Source organism: Podarcis raffonei, chromosome 10 (assembly GCF_027172205.1).
Source record: "Podarcis raffonei isolate rPodRaf1 chromosome 10, rPodRaf1.pri, whole genome shotgun sequence".
NCBI classification, from domain to species: domain Eukaryota; kingdom Metazoa; phylum Chordata; class Lepidosauria; order Squamata; family Lacertidae; genus Podarcis; species Podarcis raffonei.
In genome coordinates this window covers 63,145,444-63,166,021 of record NC_070611.1, presented here as the reverse complement: position 1 = coordinate 63,166,021, position 20,578 = coordinate 63,145,444, and the positions used below count along the sequence as shown (strand labels likewise).

Sequence of the window (20,578 nt, the reverse complement as noted above, 5' to 3'; positions counted from 1 at the left end):
AACTCTGTCGGGATAAGTCAGAATCAAATGTGTAATTTTTGCTTGATCATCCCCATCAGGTATTTTAATCAATTCAGAATAAACTTCACCCCTGGTTCATAATACAAGGAGCAGTGCAGTAAATAATGATATAGGTCTTCTACTGCTTGGGCACCACACCTGCACAGATGATTTTCCACCAGAATTTTCCTGTAACTTCCGTCTAAACATTCTAAAGGCATAGCCTGAAACTGTGAAGTCGCACAAACTGGCAAATCATGTCAAACCCATGTTTGTCAAACCCAAACACAGCTGTGTAGAGAACATCGATTTCTGGATTACCTGTGGATCTTACTGAGCCTAGAAATCACCCAGCTTATTGTTTATATATCTCCAAGTCTGAACTAGGGACCAGTTCTTAATAACCTGCGGAATTATATCAAAAGCTAACATTTGCTCTTTGTAGTGAGCATCATTAAGGGCTCATCCAGACTTCCGCTTGCTCAGCCGCTTTTCCCCAGGGGAACTGCTCAACTGGAGCAAACATGAATCAGGTTTCCTCCGACATTTGCTGTGGTTTAGCCTTAAGAGTGGGTTTTCCAGGGAAAAGCAGTGGGACAAGGGCTAAACCAGTTGAATCCGTTTTTTCTAGGCATGGACAAGCAGAAGTGTGGTCGAGTACTAAATGGTGGAGAATACTGACATGTAGCAATGGCCACAAGCCCACGGAGGACATGACTACCTATGGTTATTAGCCATTATACCAATGTGAAACATCCATATTCAAAGGCAACATATCTCAGAATATCAGACAATGAGGACCAGTTGCATGGCAAGGCACTTAGGTCCCTGTTCCACTTTTGATCTTCTGAAGCCAGACAGCCGCTGATGCATGTGGATTTCCTTTAAGAAGGCTGGCATGCTCTTAATCTCAGATTTTGCCTCCAGTCACTGTCTTGGTGTTGCAACTCGTCCATTTCTATGCCCACAACAACGTATTCTGAATCATTTAGAGGGTGAAAATGGGGGGGGGGGAGAGGGCCCCACTACGTCAAAACTTGAACATTATCTAAGGCACCACATGCACATTGCGTGAGGCATAATAAAATTCCAGCAAGATTAGGGGGGAATGATTAAAGAATGGATAATAATTTGTATTAAATCTAGTTGGGATCTGTTCAAGGTGTTTTATTTCATTTTTGTGTGTGGTTGGCTCTCAGTCAGCCAGAGTCTTGCTGTGGTTTTAGCTACTTAGTCATTATGGAGGAGGGGAAACAGTATGAGACAGAAGGAAATATTGACCCTGATGTTTTTCCTCTCATTTGTACAATTATAACCTCACATGCTGAGAGGAAGAAGCAGGATAAAGGCAGCATCCACATGCCAATTTATTCCGTTTAAAAAAGGTAAAGGTACCCCTGCCTGTACGGGCCAGTCTGGACAGACTCTAGGGTTGTGCGCCCATCTCACTCAAGAGGCCGGGGGCCAGCGCTGTCCGCAGACACTTCCGGGTCACGTGGCCAGCGTGACAAAGCTGCATCTGGCGAGCCAGCGCAGCACACGGAAACGCCGTTTACCTTCCCGCCAGTAAGCGGTCCCTATTTATCTACTTGCACCTGGGGGTGCTTTCGAACTGCTAGGTTGACAGGCGCTGGGACCGAGCAACGGGAGCGCACCCCGCCGTGGGGATTCGAACCGCCGACCTTTCGATCGGCAAGCCCTAGGCGCTGAGGCTTTTACCCACAGCGCCACCCGCGTCCCTTTATTCCGTTTCACTACCTGTTAATTTCTGCATTATAATTGTGCTTTTGCACAATGTAAATGCCACTTCCGGAACTACAGTGGAATGTGGCACAAGTTTAGCACTCATTTCCGCGTTATTTGCAAACAGATTATTTCTGAAAGCAAATAACATGGAAATTAAGCACTAAACTTGCCCCATATAGTTCTGGAAGTAGTTCTTACGTTGTGTGAAAGAAAGCTCAAACATAAAGTGGACTGCAACAGCTAGGGAAAAGTCATGAAAAAGAAATCGTAGAGTTGGGGAAGAACCTAAGGATCATTTAACCCAACCCCTTGCAATGCAGGAATATGTCCTATATGGGGATCAAACCTCCAACCTTGGCAGTATCAGCATCATGCTCTAACCAACTGAGATATCCACGCTGAATAAATTGCCAGGTGAATACAGCCCAAATAGTCACTTCTGTTGTTGTTGTTGTTGTTGTTTAGCCGTTTAGTCATGTCCGACTCTTCGTGACCCCATGGACCAGAGCACGCCAGGCACTCCTGTCTTCCACTGCCTCCTGCTGTTTCGTCAAACTCATGTTAGTAGCTTCGAGAACACTGTCCAACTATCTCGTCCTCAGTCGTCCCCTTCTCCTTGTGCCCTCCATCTTTCCCAACATCCGGGTCTTTTCCACGGAGTCTTCTCTTCTCATGAGGTGGCCAAAATACTGGAACCTCAACTTCAGGATCTATCCTTCCAATGAGCACTCAGGGCTGATTTCCTTCTGAATGGATAGGTTTAATCTTCTTGCAGTCCATGGGACTCTCAAGAGTTTCCTCCAGCACCATAATTCAAAAGCATCCATTCTTTGGCGATCAGCCTTCTAGAACACTAATAGTATACAGGCTGTGTTTAGCAGGTAATTTCCATGTTATCTGATCCTAGAAGAAATCCATTTGCAGCCCCCCTAAACCCCCAAAATTGCAGGAGTATAGTGACAACATTTGGGCAGGATATCGGCATACAGTTCTCAGTTCATGTTTAAAGGGGAAACCTACCTAATTCACACTTTCTGAAACAAGATGTGGAACAAAATAGCCATCCTTCCAAATTCACGCTACTGCAAATTTTGAAATGAATGTTTTTTCAGTCAAGTAATGTGTGCAAAAAAGTGCATAGACTCATAGACTGGGGTAACGTGTGGATAAAATTGCATACATTAGTGAAAGCAACATTTAAAAATGCACATATTGAGGAAGATTGCATACAAAAATGTGTATATTAGGAGATAGCTACGCTAATATAATCCCTTGGATGTTCACAAGGGATTTTTTATATATATATATATATATATATATATATATATATATATATATCGGGGACGCGGGTGGCGCTATGGGTTAAAGCCTCAGCACCTAGGACTTGCCGATCACATGGTCGGCGGTTCGAATCCCCGCGGCGGGGTGCGCTCCCGTCGTTCGGTCCCATCGCCTGCCAACCTAGCAGTTCGAAAGCACCTCTGGGTGCAAGTAGATAAATAGGGACCGCTTACCAGCGGGAAGGTAAACGGCATTTCTGTGTGCTGTGCTGGCTCGCCAGATGCAGCTTTTTTTAAAAAAAAGATATTTATTAAAGTTTCCAATTTTTTATACAAACAAAAAACAAACAAAGAGATTAAAAAAAACATATAGTTCAAAAAACATACTTTTCATTAACAAATTTCTCTGACCTCCTCATACCTCCCCTTCTTGTATTCCATTTCAGGTTATTTGTTCAGCAAATCCCTAACTTAAAGCATTACAGCTTATAATATCACCTTATTTTCCTTTTTCCCCCCATCCATGTTCCTTTATATCATTACAGCTAGAAACCACACAATTTCAATCCAACATCATTTAACATTCCTTAATTTTGCAATATTTCTGTAAGTAGTCCTTAAATTTTTTCCAATCTTCTTCTGCCGACTCTTCTCCCTGGTCACGGATTCTGCTCGTCATTTCTGCCAATCCCATACAGTCAATCAGTTTCATCTGCCATTCTTCCAGCGGGAAGGTAAACGGCGTTTCTGTGTGCTGCGCTGGCTCGCCAGATGCAGCTTGTCACGCTGGCCACGTGACCCGGAAGTGTCTGCGGACAGCGCTGGCTTCCGGCCTCTAGAGTGAGATGAGCGCACAACCCTAGAGTCTGGCAAGACTGGCTCGTACGGGCAGGGGTACCTTTACCTTTACCTATATATATATATATCACAAACTGATGTGGAAATATGGAGATATGGAGACCTTAATATATTGGAAAAACAAGACATAGAGAGAACTCAAAATTGACAGATTCGTCCATTCCAATTCTCCAGTCTGTCGTACCCAATTCCGATTGTCTGAAAAATTACTCAGACAAGAAAAGGCGTTTAAAAGACAAAAGCAAGAAAGCAACAGATTGTCATTATATTGGTTTTGTTTTGTTTTTTTAAATGCAATTTCAGCATCTAAAGTGTAGCAACCCTGTGTCATAAAACCCTGAGTAGTAATTTCATTATGAATGGGAGTTCTTTTCATTTCACTTAAATCTATTTAGGCTTCCTTTTTATTTGCAGGGAGACAGAGACAGACCACCTCTGTTTCCAAAGAAGGGGAAAAGCAGACTAAGCCCCAAATTAGCCTCCTCTGAATGGCTTGTTTTGGTGATCTGAAACATTAAGTGTTGCTCCGTAGCAGGTTATGCTCAATATTGTTAGCAGCAAAGTGTTTGAGAAGTCCAGGCCTTCTTGGTCTCAGATATCAAACTAAGTAAGTTAGGAACAACTTGAATTAACAGCATAGCATTAGGTGCTGCAAATGGATCATCTAGCTTTTAATTTATGTTTATCATTTATTTATTTATTTATTTATTTATTTATTTATTTATTTATTTTACAAATTATTATTATTTCAGAAGCTTGCTTTTGGCATTCATTTTCTTTTGGTGCAGACCCTCCAAGTGCCCCTATTTTCCAGGGACAGTCTTGGATTTACAGAAGCTGTCCCAGTTTCTGATTTGATCCCGGAATGTCCTACTTTCCTTAGGTCGTCCCTGTTTTCATTGGAGGGTATGGTGTTATGGCGACAACCAAGTCAAGGAGATAAGTAACTAGTTGTTACGTTTTGTCACCACCTGTCGTGATAAAAAGTTACATAAATCGCAACGGCTTTGCTTTGCAAAGATTAACTTAACACTTGCAAATCTTACTTAAGGCACAAAAAAGGGAGGCCGTAAGAGAACGCAAGAGAACGCTGGCTAGTTAGAAATAAAAGCAAACGGAAACTGCAAGAACTGCCCATCCCCTAGCTTTCCTAACATTTTGCAACATTGTCCCGTGTATATCCTGCAGTAGAATTTGTGCTATAGCTGGACCATAAAGAAGGCTGATTGCCAAAGAATTGATGCTTTTGAATTATGGTGCTGGAGGAGACTCTTGAGAGTCCCATGGGCTGCAAGAAGATCAAATGTATCCATTCTGAAGGAAATCAGCCCTGAGCGCTCACTGGAAGGACAGATCCTGAAGCTGAGGCTCAAGTACTTTGGCCACCTCATGAGAAGAGAAGACTCCCTGGAAAAGACCCTGATGCTGGAAAAGATGGAGTGCACAAGGAGAAGGGGACGACAGAGGACGAGATGGTTGGACAGTGTTCTCGAAGCTACTAACATGAGTTTGACCAAACTGCAGGAAACAGTGGAAGACAGGAGTGCCTGGCATGCTCTGGTCCATGGGGTCACGAAGAGTCGGACACGACTAAACAACTAAACAACAACAAAGATGGATGACCTCCCTTCTTTTTTACTTTCAATATTGCACGTTGTGCAGGAATGCCCTAGTGGACAGGGAAGGCCCACACTCCTGTATTTCCGAACACATGCAATTAGTCCTCAATAGGTCTAAAAAATAACCACTAATAAATACGCTGAAAACCCCAAGAACACTGCAAAATCAGAAGACACCAGCTGACTCAGATCTGAGGCCAATGTGCTCCAGCATCCTGTTTCCAAGCGACCAACATGATTCCTGTGGGAACCCCACAAGCAACACCACTCTCCCAAAGGCATATTGCCTCTGAATACCAGAGATAAGATATATACAGTCATCACAATGAGCAGCCACAGATAGCCTTATCTTCCATTAATCTGTTTAACTTCCTCTTAACAGCTGCCCAGGTAGGAGGACATGGCTACACCTTGTGGAAGCAAATTCCAAAGTTTCTCTAAGCTGTGAAGAATTTGTAGTGCCTTAAGAATTTGTAGTGCCTTTGCGGCAGGACCGCAAAGCTCAAGGGCTGCCTCTTTCCAGTTGAACCTACCTGGACCCTGAGATCATCTTTTGAGGCCCTCCTTTGTGTGCCTCCTCCTCGAGAGGTCCAGAGGGTGGCAACATGAGAACAGGGCCTTCTCTACAGTGGCTCCCCGTCTGTGAGATGCTCTCCCCAGGGAAGTTCACCTGGCGCCTTCATTACACACCTTTAGGCGCAAGGTAAAAACATTCCTTTTTAACCAGGCCTTTGGTTGACCTGATCGACATCCTATGCCCTTTTGAAATGTGGCTCTTTTTTGGGTGGGTGTGTTATTGGGTTATTGTTTTTGTTTTGATTTTATATATTGTGATCTTTTCTGTGAACCGCCCTGAGACCTCTGGGTATAGGGCGGTATATAAATTCAATCAATCAATCAATCAATCAATCAATCATGCTACAAAAGACCTTTCTTCACATCATGCAGAAACCTACATGCCATTATCATGCCCCTCTTATTACTTGCCACTTTACAAAAATAAAAGCCAACATAGAGCCGATTGCCGAATTTTTCCTCATGGAGTTACTCCACTCCCCCGATCACAATTTTCGCTCTTCCTTAAATTTCTTCCTTCTGTTATGTACTGAGTTGAATAGGATCCAAACTGCAGCAGTCTGATTGGTCCTAGAACAATAGGATCCAAAAGGCAGCAGTCTGATTGGTCCTAGAACAATAGGATTCAGAATGCAGCAGTCTGATTGGTCCTAGAACAATGCAGCAGTATGATTGGTTGGCAGGAACCACCCAATCATGCTCCAGATAGAAGTGAATCCACAACCTGATTGGCTTACAGTAGAATTCCGGAATTAGCCAATCATGTGCAGCCCATTGTGTAAATAATGTATATAAAGCAGATACTTTGAGGGGACATTCATTCATTCCCTCCTCACCACTATGAGCTGAATAAAGAGCATGAAATCACTTTGCGACTCTGAGTATATTTCACCTTCCTTGATTTTTTCCTCCAGATTGTTTCTAAGGTAAGACATTTGAAACCATGGGTAGGCAAACTAAGGCCCAGCGGCTGGATCTGGACCAATCACCTTCTAAATCTGGCCTGTGGGTGGTCCGGGAATCAGCCTGTTTTTACATGAGTAGAATGTGTCCTTTTATTTAAAATGCATCTCTGGGTTATTGGTGGGGCATAGGAATTTTCATTTCCCGCCCGCCCGCCCCCAAATATAGTCTGGCCCCCCACAAGGTCTGAGGGACAGTGGACCGCCCCCTGCTGGAAAAGTTTGCTGACCCCTGTTTTAAACCTTCCCATGAGCTGTGTTCCCCTCAGCCCACTGCAGCCAAAGTCCTTTGGGCCCCTCTCTTGCTTAGCCCACTGAAACACTCAGGACAAGATGCCCCCCACCCGCGCCACCTCTCCTGGGAAGATCCTATGTGGATTTGGGATCTTTTCTTTGTGACCGGTTTTCCATATTAGCCAAGGACAGTTATCTGTGTGTGGTCCCTTAATGGTAGCCAATTGGCTTTCTTCCCAGGGTGGTCCAGCTGGTCCGGCAAGGCCGTCTTGCAGCAGGGAAGGCCTCAGAAAAACAAATGCAGAAGAGTGTTTCATTAAGCACTCCTTTCACCTGAAAACAGTTCCCACTTGGATGTGTCGTATCACATTTCTGGTATATTTAGCAATCTAATGAATTGGAGGTGCACTTCATTGTATGTCTGTTTTCCACCTAGTTAGCTTGGCTTTATGCTCCGATGTACCTCAAAGCAGGTGTGTATATAAATATCAGCTTCTCAATCCGATTTGTGCATCTGACAAAATATGGCTGTTGGCCATGAAAGGTGACAGCACAAACTATCTCCTTACAAGACAACCCTAAACACGTCTGCTCAGAAGTATTGGCTTCAATGGGGGCATATTCCCAGGTTAAGTGACTGTGATCACATATCCAGAAGAAACAGCTTGGGGGATGGGACTTGGGAGTCAAAAAATGTCTGAAGGTAACCGTTTTGGCTACCCTGGTGTAGCTGGTAGGTGTATGTCTGCATGTATGAAAGAAATGGGGTGGTTGGGTAGTTTTGTGTCATTTTAGGGCGTGAAACTTAATTTGTGCAAATTTCTTCAGTGAGGTTTTTTTTTTTTTAAAAAAAAAACCATGCTTATGGGTGTGAGGAATTCAAATCGGCTATTATTTTCACGACTGGACAATATTTAGCTTGGTAAGTCTACGTCTGATGAAGAAGCACATAATCTGCTTTTGGAAAACCAAAGAATTTTGATTTTCCCTTCTGAAAATGTCAGGCGATGCTAAATAAAAGCAACAATAAAAATAATATGAATATGGAATATAACTGCAAGTACTGGGTAATCATTTCTAACGATGTCTATGAAATTTTACACACGTTTTACTTACCAAGCAAAACTAAATTAATTTAACCAAAATATTTTTTTGAATTCATGAATCATCATGCTATAACTCTTCGGCAACTCTAATTTTGGGAATTTGAAAGCTGAAAAATTCAACACGCCCTAATTATTGCGGGGTGGGGGTGAGAGAGATTTGAAGAGAAAGGAACAGAGAGATGAGGGGAAAGCTGTTAGAGATAATAGTGGGGGTGGGATGTGGAATGTGGTCCTTTTATCCGAGGAGCAAGAAGGGGATGGAGGGGCTGAGCCACAAAATGGAGAGCATAGAAGAATGAATTTACAAGGTGGAATTTGGTCAACTGCCTGCCACTTAATCTGGGACGTGGCATGTTCCTTTTTTAAAAAATTAATATTTATTAAAGTTTTAAAGGTTACAGAAAGAAAAAACAAAAAACACCATTTTAAACAGAAACAATACAACACATCACAATAAAGAAAAAACAAGAATGAGAAAAAGAAAGAAAAAACATGAAAAAATAAAATCCATTAAAAAAGCAAAAAAGAAGAATACAGCGCATCTTCCCATAACTTATCTTTCATTAGCTTATTTCCTTGACCTCCTCACACCTCCCTTTTTTGTATTCTAGTTCGATTATCTGTTTCAGCAAATCCTTTCCATCTTTTCAAATTTTTGTCCTGTAATTTATCTTAATATAATGTATCTTTACTTTCCCTCCTTTCACCAATTAACAGTTTTTCCCAAATCCTTTATAACATTTCTGCTAAAGCCACATAACATCATTCCAACATCCTTCTAACGTTCATTAATTTTGCAATGTTTCTGTAAATAGTCTTTAAATTTCTTCCAATCTTCCTCCACCAACTCTTCTCCCTGGTCTCGGATTCTGCCAGTCATTTCCGCCAGTTCCATGTAGTCCATCACCTTCATCTGCCATTCTTCCCGGGTGGGTAGATCTTGTGTCTTCCAGTACTTTGCAATAAGTATTCTTGCTGCTGTTGTGGCATACATAAAGAAAGTTCTATCCTTCTTTGGCACCAATTGGCCGACCATGCCCAGGAGAAAGGCCTCTGGTTTCTTCAGAAAGGTATATTTAAATACCTTTTTCATTTCATTATAAATCATCTCCCAGAATGTCTTAATCCTTGGGCATGTCCACCAAAGGTGAAAGAATGTACCTTCAGTCTCTTTACATTTCCAACATTTATTATTGGGCAAATGGTAGATTTTTGCAAGCTTGACTGGTGTCATGTACCACCTGTATATCATTTTCATTATATTCTCTCTTAAGGCATTACATGCCGTGAACTTCATACCTGTGGTCCATAACTGTTCCCAGTCAGCCATCATAATATTATGTCCAACATCTTGTGCCCATTTAATCATAGCAGATTTCACCGTTTCATCCTGAGTATTCCATTTCAACAGCAAGTTATACATTCTTGACAAATTCTTAATTTTAGGATCTAGCAGTTCTGTTTCCAATTTTGATTTTTCCACCTGGAAGCCAATTTTTTTGTCCAAGTTATATGCCTGCATTATCTGGTAATAATGAAGCCAATCTCACACTCTATTTTTTAATTTTTCAAAACTCTGCAGTTTTAATCTGTCTCCCTCTTGTTCCAAAATTTCCCAATATTTCGGCCATTTGGCCTCCATATTGAGCTTTTTCTGAGCCTTCGCTTCTATTGGTGACAACCACCTTGGGGTTTTATTTTCAAGCAAGCCCTTATATCTTATCCAAACATTAAACAGTGCTTTTCTGACAATATGGTTTTTGAACGCTTTATGTGCTTGGGACGTGACATGTTCCTATGGTGCAGAATAAACTTGCTTTGTACTGAGTTCAAGTCATGCAGTCTTGCCAGGGATTCTTTAGCATTGCAGGATCCCTCTACCCCTGATGTAAGGATCAAAATTAGGCACTGTCATTGAAGTTCTATACAAATGCTGTATTATCACCATTATCCTAGCGGCATTTGTAGCCTTTATTTCCCCCCCTGCAGAAAGTAGCATCAGAGAAAATTGTAGAAATAATAACACATCGAGTCTAATTGGAAGCCAAATTTTTTTGTTTTGTTTTTCCTTTTTTCTCTTCCCCTCATCCCTCCCCTTCTTCTTCCTCTTCTTTTTTTCTGTTTTGTGCCTCCTTTCTTGGTCTTTCTTTTTGATATATTAAGAAAGAGATAAAGAGTAATATAACAACTTCAGTAAGTTAAAAGTGACATGTAATTTTTCTATTCCTATTACTATTTATATATTGTTAAAATTGGTTAATTGTAATGAATTGCTGTGGTTTTCCCCCTTGTTATTGTTGAATTCTAAATAAAGTATTATTCTTTAAACAAAAAGAAACAAAAGAAAGGAGCATAAGTGCACCAGCCTTCTAAGGAAAGAAATAACAGCAAACCAATATGATACCACAGAATTATATTTGTTTTTCTTCACATTGCAACATCCACATTGTTCATTTTTTTGTGACAAGTTTTATCTCTAATAATTCTGAATACATATTTACTATTATACATTTATACCAAGAGGCACTTCCAGTAATTCTGGCAAAAAAGAGGAGCATCATTATAGTGTCTAGCTTACAAAAAACAGTAAAAATAAATAATGTTTATCTAAAAGATTTCTCTCTTTGTTTTTTTGTTTTTTTGTTTAAATCCCTGTACAGAATCTATTTTGTACAAAACATTTATCAGCCATTAACTAAAAATCACTTAACAAATACTTGTGAAGGGAATATATTAAGTATTGCTACATGTCTTAAGTGCAAGGATATCAGTGAAAGGTAAAAAAAAAAGATTTCCGCCGGTCCGTGAAAGAGCATCATCTTTTTAAAAGAAGAAGAAAAGAAAATCACACACACTCACACACACACAAAATACAAGGCCTTGTTCTTGAAGTGTTCAAAACGAAAAGAGGCTTGGTTATTACAACAATATTGACAATATATAAATATAAATTAATGAATGTAGTACTTAGTGAAAAGAACACCGTGTTTAAAATGGACCAATACTGATGGCACGGCCCCGTCCCCCACCTTCCTACTTTGGTTGGCAGTTCCCTTTGGGCACGAGTCAGCCAAAAGTGAGGCACTTAGTCCCAATTTCAAGGAGAAATCTGCAACCCAGTCCCACTCACTGACCTCAACAGGACTGGCTCCCAGGTTCATCTGCATAGAATTGCAGCCTCAAGGGGGAACGTTGTGTGTTTCTGAAGCCGCTAGCTCCCCATTCCCCACCCCCAGTTCTCCTTTTTCAGCGACTTCAGGGATTGGGAAACAATTTTCAGCCTAACGGCCACACACCCCTTCTGGGGAAAGGGAGAAATCGCATGCCGGCAGTGGGCGGAGCCAGAGAGAAGAGTGGAAGGAGCAGCAAATGCAAATTTTACCGTTGTGCAGGTATGGAAGAGGCACGGTCTGAGGTCAAGGAGACATTCCCATTTGGCAGAAACTCTCAAGGAGGGGGAAAATCAGGACCAGAGAGGAGCATGGCCCGGGGTGCTGCACAGAGAGGGCTGAAATGACACATCTGGCACCTTTGCTACCCCTGAGCTTCATTCTCATGCTCCAAGACCTTATGAAATAATAGTTTCTGAGAGAAATAGCAACCAGGCTTTGATGGCATGCAGGAGAGGCAGAGCGTGAGGCTGAACACTACCTTTAATATCAAGCACTGGAAGTGCTGAACTCTGGTTGGCTCATGCCCTTATGTTTTCGTAGTTTTCTTCTTTTTTAAAAAAGAAGTGGATAGCTCAAGATATTGCTTTAGAGGAAAACCTGCAAGATTTTAGCGCCCGTAAACTCTGCAAAAGGACTCTTCTGAAAAAGAAAGGTGCAAACCTATGTAATGGAACATTGAGAATGCATTCTTTAACAAGTAATAAACAAGGACCGCCACGATCTGCCGAAAGCTCAGGTTGATTAGAAAACATAGCCTGTGTCATCAACAGACACACCTCAGAGGAGGCGCTCCACACCTTGAGTGTTGGGAAGCAAAATGATTCACTGGGGAGACAAATGGGCGTGCAATGCTTTTACAGGGTGTGCACACCCATTGGTTCCAATGTGAATTTTGCACTAACAAAGGAATCGGCTTCAAGTCTTGTGACAGTCAAGTACATCATCATCTTTCAAAGGATTGCCTAGGGCACCATTCTTAACCTCGGAGGATTAGTCGGATCAAAGCTGGACGTAGCTGCAGAAAGTTATTTCAAATGTGAGGATGTGCGATTATGCAAACGACGTGAGGCTATGTGCTTGCATCTGGGAAACAAACAGTTAAGCATTACCTGGTGTGAATGCCGTGCGCCAGAACGAGCGCAGGCAAATCGGCGGGGATCATGTGTATGAAAAGGCATGCCTGGGACAAAATAGTGTGGGCCAGGAATTGGCAACTGAGGAGCCTGTGGGCCAAAGCTGACCCCCTGAGTAGCAGCATATGGGTCTTCAAGTTGCCAAACAGAGACAAGAGGCTGAGCAGATCCCTTCTGTGGGTAGGCTGGAACCTTGGCCTTCCACACACCACCTCCTCTCTTAATAGGCCTCTCCAGTAAAATAGGATCAGACGATATCAGGAATAATTACATTTGAGCCACTGGGACAGGTTAACCAGAGGTTCAGATAATGCAAATGCTTGAGATGTGAGTTGAAATACAAAGGCCACAACTCTTCTATCGCTCACATTCAGATGCTCTAATCCAATTATAATCTGATTGAAGGCTGGAGCTCCAAGGTGTGTATGGAACTCACCTACCTGCAAGGGCTTTTCTATTTGTTTCAATTTACTTTCCAAGACATTTTACTGTTTGAGGTGAAGGTCAAGATGGCGCCCTGCTCTCCATTCCACTTTCAGAAGCTGACTGGGCTGGCAGACGAATCTTGCTTCGATGCTGGCCAGAGGAGAGTGTTCTCCACCATACCCGAGGCACTAGAGTAGATTTGTAGAGAGGGTCCAGAACAGGCCGTGTGGCCTGTCCTCCTCAGAGGGGAACAGTTTGGGAAGGCTTACGAGGAACAGCCAGAATGCTGTGATAACTGCTCCCTAGCACCTGCCTGCTCACTCTACCAAATGAAAGAGCCGGCTCTGCTGTTCATAACTTCCATTGACATGCATGATGGTATGAAACCACCATTAGCACTTCCTGTAGCAACAGTTTGGACTGAGTTTCTCAGTCCAAATTTTCCTCTAACAATGTCCACTGCATCTTTAGCGATATAAACAAACAAAGCATGCTGAATTTTTTGACTGCCTCGAAGGGCTTACTTCCTAATTTGTAACTAAGACGAGCACAAATTCAGTGCATAATGCAGATTTGGAACTTGGCCGAGAGTTTCAAAAGCAAACATAAGAGTTTGAGTGAGGTGGAAATGATTTTGACACCCATTCCCTGCCCTGAAATTACATGATCTCTTCTCGTGTTGCCCATCTGAGTTCAAAATCCCATCAACTCCAAAGCTAATTATGCTGGAATCGTGCTTGCCAGCTGGGGGACACCCAAGTTTTCAAGAAACCAGAAAATGGTGCCCAATTCCTAGCGACACCATATACAAAATCTCTCCCACTGAGCATTGTCAATGAAGGGCAAAACTGAGTTGGCGTTTGATAAAGCCACTTATATTCCTTTCAGCCAAACAAAACCAAAACCAAAAATCCTGTAAGTGTGTCATAACAATATTTCCCAAGGGATTAGTCCTTATCCTGAAATGGATACTTTAAGAGCAATCCGCCACACCAAGGAACAAAAAATTCTGGGCTGTGTGGGAGTTGCAACTATGCCATGCCATTTTATGTGTGGTGTAGCAGTTAAGGGATTGGGACTAAGGCTTGGGAGAACAGGGTTCAAATCCCCACTCAGCCACTGTGATATAAATTTAGGGGAGGACAAGGCTATCAATGGCTACTACTAGTTGGTCTGTGCACCTGATCCTGCAGGGATCTTATTATATAACTATGTCTATTTTTGCCTTCATCACTGTTCTTCTCATCAGTTTGGGTTGAAAAATGCTCTTCATTCCTGATCCTGATCACTCAGAAACTCTTTAGGCTTATAAGGAGGTTAGGTTAGCTACTGCACTCGCAAGAAAGGCTTGTTGAGTTAAGTTAGAAACGGTCACACCAAGGCTACAGAAACCAACAGCACATTGGGAACAAAAGCAAATCTAGTTCTAATGACCACCACTGGCAAAAGACAATCTCTGATTTTACCCTGCTTCCAAAATTACGCCCTCCTTTCAAATATTCTCTTTCTTGCTCACCTAAGGATTCCCAGGAGCTTTCCAGCAGAGCTAGTTTTTAGGAGCAGGCAGGGGCCCGGAGTTAGGAATGTCTCTCCATTAAAACAATTACTGTGAAGCTACAGACAGCTCTGAGCTGTGATTTCAGGGTTGCAAGTCATGCAAACTGTTGACCTGTGCATTTATTGCAAAAGAAATCATGCTGATGAAGAAAGGCCCAGCGAGTTTACCAAAATACATTCAAGGGCTTCCGGACACCATGAGAAATGTGTTTGGGCATGATACGCAGAAAGGTTATGCAAAACACACAGCTCTCCCCACAAAAAATGCACACACCCTGGAACTGGAATTTTGGTTAATTTTTTTGGGATATGAGTTTGGACTGCAGTCACTGATTGTGCTTCAGAGAAAACTGCGCAGAGGAATATTCCTTTGACCACAAGCATTTGGTTTAACCCATGCTTGGTGAGGTTAACAATTTATTTATTTATTTATTTTTGTAAAATATCAGCAGCTCAGAGCAACCCTTGCATTTTAGTACAGAATGGTAACCCTCCCCAACTCTCTTCCACCAACCCAGAGGGCTGTGTAGGTAGCACTCTGTGCATGAAGGGACTTTGGAGTTCCCCTCCAAGGGAGCCTTGTGGGTTTCCCAGAAACCTGGTCCTCAAATTACAGAGAGGGTGATGGGAGGGTGCTGTGCACAAACTTTTGGGCGCATAAGCCACAGGCTTCCTGGCGATTTTGAGTTGTATTAAAAGAACTAGAGGAGGCCAGAAAAGTAGGGATAATATAAGAATGCAAGCACTCCTGAAAAGGAAGAGGGGCTTCATTGAATGCAGGAATTGTGGGAACAAGACATGAAGCAGGCAGAGAAACAACCTCTCCCACAACGGCGCCAAGCTAGATGAAAATGCAGCCAGATTCAACCTTGAAGGGCGACGAGGCCATAACAGGGACAAGGATAAGTACTGAGAAAAATCACAGAAAGGGCTGATCCTGTGATCATGACATCACACTGGCATATATATCACAGGCCTAGGATTCTTAAGTTTTGAAAAAAGGGTCATTTCACACATCGACAAATCCGGACGTTAAGGGCGCCCTCAGTAGGAAGTCACCATTGGGGCCAGCCTTACTATGTGGTAAAGTGAGGCAGTGGGAGGGGGGAAGAGATGAGGAGTGGTGGCAAGCTATTGGAGAACAGAGCTGTACCTGCTAAACTATCCGGCTGACCTGAGTTTTGGTGGAGGATGCCACAAGGTGGCGCCTAAGAAAGATTGAACTACCAGCAGAGTTGGATTCTGTCTATGGAATCAAGGGAGGGCACCATCTTGCCATTTGCCTCAGGAAGTGAGATGTCTTGCGCCAGACCTGACTGAACTAATCCCAGTTCTTTGACAAGTACATTTATACAACACATGTGTTTGACATCTATCTTTTACATTTCGGGACAACCATGGGAGGAAAAGTGTGTGTGTGTGTGTGTGTGTGTGTGTGTAAAGAGATGGTCATTTCTGTGATTCATTTCAATCTCTATTTTTTGGTCTACTCTTGCCACTTACAGGACATTACTAAGGCCACATCTGCACCCATTCACTTAAAGCACTGTTATACTACTTTATTAAACAGCAATGGTTTCCTCCAAACATTCCTGGGAACTGAAGCTTGTTATAGGTGCTGGGAGTTGTTAGGAGGTCCATATTCCCCTTCACAGAGCTACAATTCCCCAAGTGGTTGAACAATCAATTCCTCTTCTCCAGCAACTGTAGCTCTGTGAGGGGGAACTGGTTTCCCTTAACAACTCTCAGCACCCTTAACAAACTACAGTTCCCAGGATTCCATGGGCAAAGCTGTGACAGTTAAAGCAACATAACCATGCTATAAATTGGGTGAGGATGTGGCCTGAAACAGTGTGAGAGACAACAGCCCCCTAATCAAGTTCCCTCTCGTTTGCCTTTGACTTTTTCCTAGCACAAAGAAGTCAAGGACACTGAACGACTATACTCTAGATGCTGAAGATGTGTTTCCCTGGAAAATGTTTAACTTGCACATGGCAGCTGATGCTAGTAATCCTGAAGGTGTGGTACCTGGAGGCCACTGAGAAGCAAGATTGGGAAAAGAAGGCAGGTAAATAACCACCATAGAAGCATCATGCACAAGACCTAAGGTACTGGGTCTCAGGATTGGCACACTAACTTTGGCACAATTTCTGAGCACACTTTTAAGTTATGCAAGCAGATCCTTCTCCACATATAGTGCTACTGAAACTCAAGTTGGGCAGTGATCAATGGCTAGACTCTTGATACTGAAAACTCAGTTATCCTTGGTAAAACCTGCCTCTGAGGATTGATACTGAAGTCTCACTACCAATTATGCAAGATCTTATTTGTCGAACGAGCAAATGGCTACATTTTATTTTTAAAAAATAGTTTTTTTCTCTTAAATTATCTTTACAAAAATGCCCCACCCTTCTTCCCCCTTATTATCTACAAGACCCAAAAGGCATTTCCATATTTACATATAGATAAAAGCAAATCATGGACAAGGAGATTTTTTTTAAAAAAAAATCAGTTAAGCGACCAAAAAAAAAACACATATTGCTGAAGACCTGATCTTCTGTTTGCTTTTCAAAACAGCAAAACCAAATTCCAAAGTAAAAATAAATAAATCCTTCTGTTGGATCACGGAGGATCTAAGCAAGCTACTAATTACCAATTAATTCCTTGCTGCGGAATGACACGCTTTGACCTCACTTCCAGTGGCTGCTCTCTCACACACAAAGGGTAGGCCTCTGTGCTCTTCAGTTTAAGCACTGCAAAGGTCCTTTGACTTCAGAGATCCTGGATGGTTCCACATCTCTCATCCTGCTGTTTTTAAAGACTGAGAGTGAAACCTCCTTTTAAAAATAAAACCCCACATGACCAACATTAGGGGCCGTGAGTAGAATGAGAACAGAAAAAATAAACACTGACAATGTGCATTTGGCCCCTAAGTTCATATCATTTTCTACGCTGGATGTGAGGAACTGTCAGTCCTCCAGCTGTTTCTGAATGACTCCCATCAGCCCCAGCAAGCATGGTCATTGGGAGGTGTGGGTCCAAAACATCTGGAGGGTCAAAGGTTCTCCACACCTGTTCTGCACCCACCCACCCAGTCACAACGCCTCCTTAAAGGTATTTTGAGGGTGACCTGAAACCTAATGCATGCATTTGCCAGATTATTGTAGCCCTGCAAGCATACCTATATAGGAAAAGTTAAATTATAACTGATTCTACATAAGATTTTTTCCAGCAGACGTCAAAGGCTACATGGGAAACCACCTTCACTGAAAAGGAGAAGCATGGTTAATCCCTGTCCTGAAAGAGGAGCAGAAAGATAACCCCACCCTCAAAAGTCCCCCCAACTTTTGCACAGATGCTTTCCACAGGCGTTTCTGCCAAGAGTTAAACCCGTCAGTAGTTTCCCAAGCTGTGTTTCGGAGAACTCTGGGGCTCTTTGGAAATCTGTCATGGCTTTCTCTAGGAAGGGGACTTAGGTCCCTCCATATGTTGAAAGATTACAATGCCCATCATCCTTGACCACTGGTTACTCTGGCTGGCGCTGATGGCAACTGGAGTCCAAGAACATCTGGAAGGCCACAGGTTCCCCACCACTGCTTTTATGGGAAGATCTGTAATGGAAGAATAACTCTCCCCAAAATATAGCTTGCTTCTCACTACCAGTGATATACACATGATTTGCAGCAAACTAATCAATGCCAAACGCGTTCCCCAAAAACAGACAATCTGAAAGCCACTGGTGCAGAGGACCAAGTTTGATGACCCTCCCTGCAAATTCCAGTATGAACTGAAAATATCACAATAAGCCGTGGCCAAGCATCCCTGGTTGTTACTTGACATTAAACTGAGAATCAGCCAATACACCTCTTTTTTCATAAGCCCACAAGACATCTGAAACCATGTGATTATTATCAAAGGAGGCATTGAAGAGGGCCCTGCAAATCTCTCTCCCCAGCGCTTTCTGATTCAAGAGACTGGGAATACCTTTGGACATGACGGATGAGCGCCAGTGGTTGGATGTGCATTCCCTTCTGCAGGTGACTGGTGTCAGTCATTTGCAACTTGTACAAAGCGTACGTGTGATCCAGTGTAAACTTGTACAGTCTGCAGGTGTGAATACAGCTAGTGTTAACTTGCCAATGGATGCCCCTTTTAGGAAACGAGCTACCATCCAGCTGCAGAAAAGATTGCGCCAGCCATTGGCTCCCTTGCCCAAAGCTGCCCCTGGGTTATGCCTGCCTGAATTATTCTGAGTTGTGCGGAAGAAGAAGAAAGACAGAGTGCTTCTAACACAGGCTCCCCGAGGCTGAGAAAGATAAGGAGGTCACATTTGCAGACAAAATTTACACCCCATGCAGGGGTCATTTTCGTGACATTCTGGGGTCGGAACCTTATGCGCATGTGCTGAGATAACATACTCTAGTGTCACAGCCAGCCTCAAATGCAACATCACATCCATTTGTTCAGGGATGCTATGCGTACCACCCCGCATGTGTATCTATACTGGCAGAACAGAACCAATATTTCACGGATAAGATCACTGGCGCCATATCATGGAGACAGAAGAACAAAGGCAACCACCACTCCCTTCACTGCGAGCAGAAATTTCTCCTCCTTCTTTTCTCTTTCATTATCACAGTTACCATAATATGCCATCATTAAAAAAACGAAAACAAAACAAAACAAAACGAAGCTGATAAACCCAAGCTAATATTCCCATCCCATACGAAAGTCTGTAAAAGTTGGTGTTGCAGTGTGAAAGCTTCTTTGAGCGGAGGAGTTTAAAGGTAAAGAGAAACAACTTAAACAGCTGTAGGTGCATTATCCCGTATTTCTACAGTGTTGTGTCTAAGTGTTGTGCTGGCTTGTAAAAAGGAACAGGTGCGCAAGTCATCCTTGTCTCAAAATACTGCTCAACATCCTATCCTTGTCATTGGTTTGTCTCGGGAGCTTTGCATTCCTCTTCCCCTCTAGGCTTCCCTTTTTCTTCCTCCTCCTCTTTTATAGCCTCAATCTCTTCAGAGGGTTGCTTTTCTGCCCCAGCTTTCCGTTCCTCCTCCGCAACGACTTTCTTCCACATCTGATGGTTCTCAAGTAGGTGCTGAGTGATTTGGCAGTAGATTTTCCTCCTCTTCTTCCCTGCAAAACACCACAGGGGAAAATGATGGCTTAAGCTGCAACCGTGGGCAGAGTATGGATAGAAAGGGAAGGTTCAGTGGTAGATGGGATCCGTTTGCACGCAGGGTGCCCCAGGCTCAATCCCAAACACCTCCATTCAGGGCTGGGAAAAATTCATTGTCTGAAACCCTGGGGAGTTGCTACCAATCAGTGTAAATCAGCAGTTTTCAACTTTTTTAGACTCGGGACCCACCTTTAACCCAAGCAAGCATCTCTTAATTTCTTACTATATAATATTTATGCAAGGTGGGAACGTGCATCACGCTACAGTTCACGTGGCTGGCAGCAGGGGGCCACACGAACTGCAGTGTGACAACAATGGGCGAATGAAGCAGGCAGGCTGGTGGCACAAGGGAACAGGCACACAAAGCAAGCAAGTGGACAGAAGGGCCTTACCACGTTACCACTGCCATTGTCGTCACCACCGCCCGCCTGCCCACTTGCTCACTCACTCGCATGCACAGCAGAGGGAGGGAAGCCTGGAGTTTAAGCAAGCAGGCGGCCCAGTTGAGCGAGCCAATGGGCGGATAGTCCAGTGGACTGAGCAAGCAGGCAGCCAGAAGGCCAATCCAGACAGGACTTCATGCACTTCCCATAGTTGTTGCTGCCGTGTCAGTGAGCAACATGGGCCGGGGGGGGGCAGCCTCTAGTGTTGACATTTATTTGCACGTTGGCGGAGCTGCTCCCCTGACCCACCAGCTGAAAGTCAAGGGTGCAGAGAGCAGGTCTG

General features: G+C 43.1%; 1 protein-coding gene across 3 annotated transcripts in view; it reads right to left on the bottom strand.

Annotated features, from left to right (window-relative positions):
• Positions 1–14,868: 14,868 nt before the first annotated feature.
• Positions 14,869–20,578, bottom strand: part of PDE3A (phosphodiesterase 3A) — a 267,787-nt gene continuing 262,077 nt past the window's right edge. For all 3 annotated transcript variants that reach the window (XM_053407065.1, XM_053407066.1, XM_053407067.1), the window contains one exon: positions 14,869–19,809. In XM_053407065.1, coding sequence (XP_053263040.1) covers positions 19,601–19,809 — 209 coding nt within the window. In that variant the 3' untranslated portion in view covers positions 14,869–19,600. The remainder of the gene's footprint in view (positions 19,810–20,578) is intronic.